This window comes from Malania oleifera, chromosome 5 (assembly GCF_029873635.1).
Source record: "Malania oleifera isolate guangnan ecotype guangnan chromosome 5, ASM2987363v1, whole genome shotgun sequence".
Lineage (NCBI taxonomy): Eukaryota > Viridiplantae > Streptophyta > Magnoliopsida > Santalales > Ximeniaceae > Malania > Malania oleifera.
In genome coordinates this window covers 5,007,525-5,014,887 of record NC_080421.1, presented here as the reverse complement: position 1 = coordinate 5,014,887, position 7,363 = coordinate 5,007,525, and the positions used below count along the sequence as shown (strand labels likewise).

Genomic DNA, 7,363 nt, shown 5'->3' with positions numbered 1-7,363 from the left:
TGGATTGGTGGAGGTTGCTGCCTGTTAAGTTTAATTTTCAACAGTATATATATTTTTTTAACAAAATAAATATGCAAATTAATTATTTCTATTTTTCAAGAATTGACAAAAGCTGCTAAAGAATCAAGTCGTTCATGAGCAATTCAAGAGCTCAACTTTGTAAAAATTTGTCCAAACTCATTCGCTTATTAAATAAACAAGCCCTTGTTAAGTTTCAGACTCAATTTATAAACAAGCCTAGCCTACTACTCATGAGCAACTTGATTATAGGTTCAACTGGTCTTGTAGACACACCACTTTGTCTGGGGGCTTATATATATATAACAAAAACTGAGTAATTTTTCTTTATGAGAAAATATAGAGAATTTTTCTTTACATTGAAAGAATAAAAATAAAATTAAAAAAAGGGGGTAGCACAAGATCCAGTGGGCCGACAATTACAGACCTGCAAACATAAATGGAGAATGGAATTAGACATGTGATGCATAATTAACACATGAACAAAATATAAGTTCAATGCAAGCATAATTCAAACAATCAATTTAAATGGGATTGATTAGTTAAATACAATGAGAATTGATTGAACTGGATTCCCTAAACCTATAAATAGAGGCCTTCTAGAAAGTGAGAGATAGACACAGATGGTCATACATATAATACAAATCCTTGTTCAATTTTTAATTTTTGTAATTAATATTTAAATTCAAATAATTTTTTTTAGAATTTCGACTAAATTTTGATTTTGACCATTGACCCAAATCCAATCAATTGACTCTAATCTAGCCCATTGACTCAAATTCCAACCATTGACCTTAATCCAACCCATTGACCCAAAGACTCGAAAACCTAGGTCCATTGACCTTTGACCCAAAGAACTAGGTTCATTGACCTCTAACCTTGACCCATAGCCTCATTTAGGTTTGGAATAGACCAATCTAGATTACAAACCTAAGTTAGAGTTAAGCCCGATCCAGAATACAACTGAGCCCAAAGCCCAATCTATAGTTTAGCCCAATTCAGAATACAATTAAGCCAAACCCAATTAATATAAGCAAACCTTCAGCCCAAAATCAAACCAATCCTAGATTTAGGTAAATGAGTCAAATTCAAAATTCAGTATAAATTCTATAAAAAAAATATATTTGAATTTAAATATTAATTACAAAAATTAAAATTCAACATGGATTTGTCAACTCAAACCTTACTTACCTTTGCTTTTGAGTTCTTCACTCGGCAATTATTTCTTCTTCTTGCCTAAGTTTCTTGAATTCCCTTTTACCAATGTTTCACCTTCTGCAATTCAAGCCTTTGGTTCCTTTTGTTTTCTCTCAATTCTAAGTCTTCACTCTGTAGTTTCTCCTAGCCTCCTGAATTTCTTCTATTGCAACTAGCCCTTCGAGTCTTCAATCTTACTTGATTTCTCAGTCAACTCAATCTCTTAACAAATCCAAACTCTCAATTTCCTAACTCTCGCTCTTAATTATTGGAATGACCATCTGTGTCTGTCTCTCACCTTTAGAAGACCTCTATTTATAGGCTTGGGGAATCTAATTCAATCAAATGTCATTGTATTTAATTGATCAATCCCATTTAAACTGATTGCTTGAACTATGATTGCACTGAACTTACATTTTGCTCACATGTCAATTGTGATTGCACTGAACTTACATTTTGCTCACATGTCAATTGTGCATCACATGTCCAATTTCATTCTCCATTTATGTATACAGGTATGTGACTGTCGGCCCAATGGATCTTCTGTTGCCCCTATTTTTTTTTTTTTTTTTAGTTCATTTTTCTTCTTTCAATATAAAGAAAAATTTCCTATATTTTTCTTTTCTTGTATTTTCTCATAAATAAATATTACTCAATTTTTGTTATACAAGCCCCTAGACAAAATAGGGTGTCTACATGTATTATTTTGTAATTTTACTATTTTAATCATATTTCTATAATATTTTGATTTAAAGATGAAAATGATCATTTTTAATAAAAAAAATTTTTTTATTTTTTCCGGTTTCTAATTTTTAATTTATATTTTTAATTTAAGATTTTTGTTTCTGATTTTTGCTTTTCTAATTTTTAACAACCATATAAACAACCCTAAAATATTATACTACTATAAAAAACCAAAAGCTTTTTCAAAATGTGGCAACATTGCCTCCATTAGGCACACATATATCCATTCATATATGATCCTATGTCTAAGCAAGCATATGGTCGGGTGGTAAGGGCGAGCCTTAGAACATGCTAGTAACCCCAGTAGTCCGAGTTCAATTTCTGCCGCTTGCACTGCACATTCATGATTTATTTCCTGCATGTTAGCTGTGAGCATGATTGGCATAGGCAACACATTAGTCATGGCAAAAAAATACCTGTTGTTAATCCGAAAAAAAGTAATCTTATGTCTGCATTTGTGGGTATCATGAAACATACAAATCTATATTTCTTATTTTTTAAAGCACATATTGTCTTAAAAAATTATTATAATAAAAATTAGAAAACAGAAAGACGTCTTAGATTCGATTTTTTACTAGATCATTTTTAAATTATTCCGAAATTTAATAAGGTGCTATGCATCTGAAAGGCTCCAACTGTCTTGATTTCCTATCATAAAAAAACAAAAACAAAAACAAATCGATCAGAAATAATACGAAACTCTCCCTCCAATTCTTTCTTCGCGACCAAAAATGAAAAACCAAATATAAAAGGCTTTCTTCAAATATTAACTCACCTCTCAGTAGTGAAAGACAGTGACGAAGTACTCTAGAATGGCATCTCCATTTGTCGTGTTCAGGTAACTCGTCCTGACCTTCGCAAACCCTCTAGCCATCCTCAACTTCCCCCGTCCGCCGACCACAGCCAGCTCCCGGAGGTTCGGTTCCGTGATCGGATTCCGGGAGAACACGCTGATGGAGCTGCCGTTAAGCCAGCCGGTGGTGAACCCGAAGTCGACGTACATGACCAGCGAGAGCGTGTCGCGGCCGGAAGAGAGGTACATGCCTTGGGCGTTCCCGACGACCTTGGAGGTGGCCTCGGGGCCTTCCGTGAGGGGATCGTTGATGGCGTAGAAGTGGCCGAACGGCGTCGGATTGGCCTCTTCGCCTCCGCGGGTGGTGTTGGCGGGGCGGGCCACCTCCACCGCGCCGGGGTTGGCGCCGCTGAGAATGTCGTGGAGGAAGAAGTGGAGATGAGTGATCTTCTCTGTCATTGGTTTGCGGGGAGCGCTTCTGGTGTAGTATTCACATTGCACCGGCGAAATAATGCCGTTGCCGGAAAAACACATTACTAAGAAAACACACACCAAGACAATAATTCTTCCTGCTTCCATTTCTTTTTTCTTCTCAGGTAATTAACACTGCTCTGGTAAAAGAAGATTTCAACTTATACACGCATATACAGGGAGATTTTGTCAAGGCTTTAAGAATAAAAATTAAGTGTCGAGAACGTTATCTTAAAAATGTTAAGCATTAAATAATAATAATTTGAAATTATTAAAGGAGAGGGTTATTTTTATAGCAACAATTTTAAATTGCTTTCTTGGGCTGTATTAATTTAAAAAATTATAAATTTCAGATCACAGGTATAAAGCTGGGATGGTGATGGATGGGGGTTCAATCACTTGCTGTGATTGAATTCAGTGAGAAATTACACTCAATCGCAACAATAAAATCTAAAAATTACATAGGAGAATTCAAAATACAAAATCTATGTATTCTCATTGGTTAATGTTTCTCTCTATACAACATATTACATTACACACACACACCTATTTATAGTAAAACATGTGAAGCTTATAATCTACGATAGTGAGTTGGTCAGTAAGATTGGTGCCGATTCCAACTCAAATTCAATAGAGATGGGCTGCTGGCCATTTGTAGTCAAGTTTAATTTTCAACATATGAAAGCATGAACGCCTGCATGAGTGGGACAACAAGTTATATAAAAAATTACCCTCAAATATTGTTTATGTCTTCTAAAATAATAATTGGGTCATCTTAAATATGTTAGATTTTTAATTTTTTTTTTCAAATTATTAGGATTACTTTTTAACAATAATTTTATTTTACATTATTTTTATAATAAGGTGAACAAGCAATGTAGAGCAACTTAAGGCTTTGTTCCTTTTTTTAATGAAAAGGAAAAAAAGAAACTGGGAAGGAGGTTTTAACAAGAAAGTTGAAAAGTAAAATTTTAGATTTCCTTTTTTATGAATTTTTCCTTCTAAAAATATTCACAAAACTTTTACAATTCATTGAATTAAGAATTTTGTTTAGAAAAAGAAAATAAATAAAAAATTATTTTTCATTTAATTTTCCTTTTATTAATACTATTAAAAATAAAAGTTTGTTTGAATGTAGTTAAAAAATTTTAAAAATTAAATATTAATGTGTAAAATTAAAATTTTATAAATGAATTTGGTATATTTTTTATTTTCTTTCACACTCTTTAATAACTAAACATGAAAATATGGATTTTATCATATTTTTCTTTCCCTTTTTAAATATTTTTCAAAGCTCCAATCATGACCTTAGAGTCTATTTGGATCAAGGATTTGGCTGGGAAAAGAAAAGTGAAGGAAAATGAGAAAGAAACTCAATTTCCATTATATATATATATATATACCAAAAGTTGTAAATTTATTCTAATATGATTAAAAATTAAGAAAAATTAAACATTAATATTGTATCAAATTAAATTTTTATTTATTGAATTGATGTAATTTTTATTTTCTTTCTCACTTTTCTCGATAATCAAATATTGATTCCTTTTATGTTTTGCTTTCCCTTTTTTTTTGTTGGTATTTTCAAGTTCTAAACATGTCATTAAAGTTTATGAAATTGAATCTTTTAAAAAGTTAAAACTAAATTTTTAAAAACAAATTACTCTATCTTATGTTGTCCATGATTATTAAAATATTACAAAATTAAAAACATATTAATTACATTTCTTGAGAAGGCATCTAATTTAGTTATTTTAAATATTTTTAGATGCCTTATAATTTTTTTTTACTATAAAAGCTACAAGCACTTGGTAAGAAATGCATTGTCTTAAATGTTTAAAATGACTAAAAATGATATTTTATTTTAATCAATATAACTAATATGTGAATAATTATTTAATTATTAAAAAACTAAAGATGCCCATAGAATAAAATAGCCCTTCAAAAATTAATTTTTTAACTTTACAAAATTGCAAATCATGGTTTTATTTTATTTTTTTTTTGTTAGACAGATAAAAGTTAGCTTTTTAGAATAATTTTTTTCACTAGCTCTTTTTTTGAATGAATTTTTTCATCATCCAAGGCCAAACTATGAAGATAAGGCCAAAATAGGTTGGTGAAGAGTAATTACATATCATCAAGTCATTGTGCTCTTTTAAGGTAAGTCAACAAATTTAATTTTTAGCAAACCCAAGTTTTCAAAAAGGAAACATCGATTTGTTCCAATTTTTTATTTATTAAACTTGATTATTGGTTATAATTAATTTGTGTCAACGTATATATAAATGCAAATTCTTCAATCTTTGAATGTCTTCATATGTTTGTGAGATGGTTAAGAATTTCAAAATTTGAGTTTAGACTTAAGAGCACTAAAGTCACCACGTCAATTGTGGAAAGAACTTAAAATTTGTTATGAGAGATATTGTGAAGTCATTATGAACATCGACAGATGGAGAGACCTAACAAGAACAATTTTAGACTATTTTTTGTAAACATTAGTTATTGTCAACCAAATAAGAGCTAATGGTAAAGAAATAAAGGGTGTTCATGGTATTTTGATTATAGTAAATATTTTTTCTTGTCAATGGTGCGATCCCAAGTAAATCATGATCATCAAGTAAATTGTATTTACATGCACCAAAATAAAAATGCATCTTTTCTTGTCACAAATAAAATTTACATCAACAGAGAATAATTAAATATAAATTGGGTTTCATTTTTTTTCTGAAATAATTATATTATTCCAACTAGTAATCATTATCTTAAATTTTATACAGAAGTCACATTAATCAGCATTCAAAATAACATTTATTTCCTCAAAAGCAATTCAAAAAATATGCTAGTATATAATTATAATTTATTAACAGATTAATAACATTTATTTCTAACTTGAATGTCTTACCTTTTTTAATGTGCATCAAATTGAAATAATGATACATTAATGAATACTAATGCAGCAAAGTGAGCCAGCGGGGACCATGGATGGTAATGGAGATGTGTCTCGGAGGTCGGGTTGGCTGAAGATCCAACTGATGCACAGAAGCCGTATCTGCATTTCAGACTTTACTCTGATCAGCGAGACCTGAGGTGCAAAGGACGTTGATCCGTAGGTTTGGTGCCGCACCAAGGGGTCTGAAGGGCTCGTTGGTGGCTGAAATTTCTATGTAATCAAAAATAAAATAAAATAAAAGGGAAAAGTATAAATTAATTTTAAATTCTTGGGACAATTTATAGAGAAAAAGAAATTACAAAAACCAAACTTTAAGCTATTGATAATATAATCAAAACATATAAGCTTCTATTGGGTTTTATTTGGCAAAACAACATTAATACAAAATCTCTTGGAACCCAAACTCATTTTAGATTTTTCAATGATAGGATACTAAAAAATTGACTTAGGTTATGTTTGGTTTGCAAAATACCTATTCTTAGGAATAGATTAGTTTTAATAGGTTAATTATAATTAGTTGTACAAGAAATTATATTGTTACTATAATGGGTAGTTTGGAACAAAGATTTTACTTGAAAAAATGAAATGAAAGGAAAATATGAAGAAAAATTATTTTTTAGTATATTTTCTCTTTATATCAAATATCAACTAAAAAATAAGTATTTTAATATGATTAAAACTTAAGAAAAACTATTAACGATGTGTAAAATTAAAATTAAAATTTTGTTCGTTGATTTGATTTTTTTTTACTTTTTCACTTTCCTTGATGATCAAATATGAAAAAATGGAATCATTCTTATTTTATTTTCTTCTCCAATATTTTTTAAGTTTCAAACAGCCAGTAAAACAAATAATAATGTGAATCATTTTATGAGTCCATATAAGAATAGATAAGGAATAATTATTTTTAAATTTTATTGTGAGGATGTTTATTTCTTTCTTATGACATGCTGATTGAAATAATTAGGAATATATAAATAATAAATATTTTCTTGATTCTTAAAAAAATAATTTTTATTTTATTTTATTTTAATCTATTTCAATAAATAAATATTTCATCCAAACAAGCCATTAATTTTGAAAAAAGACCTTGAGGAAGGCCGAGGTGGAGCATAGAGCTTCTCACATCTGCATTTAAGGACATCAACCAATTGAGCCAACCGCTCAACGGCCAAGTATTATGGTTAGGA

At 30.0% G+C, this 7,363-nt stretch overlaps 1 protein-coding gene across 1 annotated transcript; it reads right to left on the bottom strand.

The window, feature by feature from the left end:
* Nucleotides 1-2,570: 2,570 nt before the first annotated feature.
* LOC131156722 (dirigent protein 4-like) lies at nucleotides 2,571-3,315 on the bottom strand. Its single transcript, XM_058110614.1, has 2 exons — nucleotides 2,735-3,315; nucleotides 2,571-2,607 (listed from the first exon to the last, which is right to left on the bottom strand). Exon 1 carries the CDS (start codon nucleotides 3,284-3,286, stop codon nucleotides 2,738-2,740), a length of 549 nt encoding a protein of 182 aa, XP_057966597.1. The 5' UTR covers nucleotides 3,287-3,315; the 3' UTR covers nucleotides 2,571-2,607; nucleotides 2,735-2,737.
* Nucleotides 3,316-7,363: the final 4,048 nt, after the last annotated feature.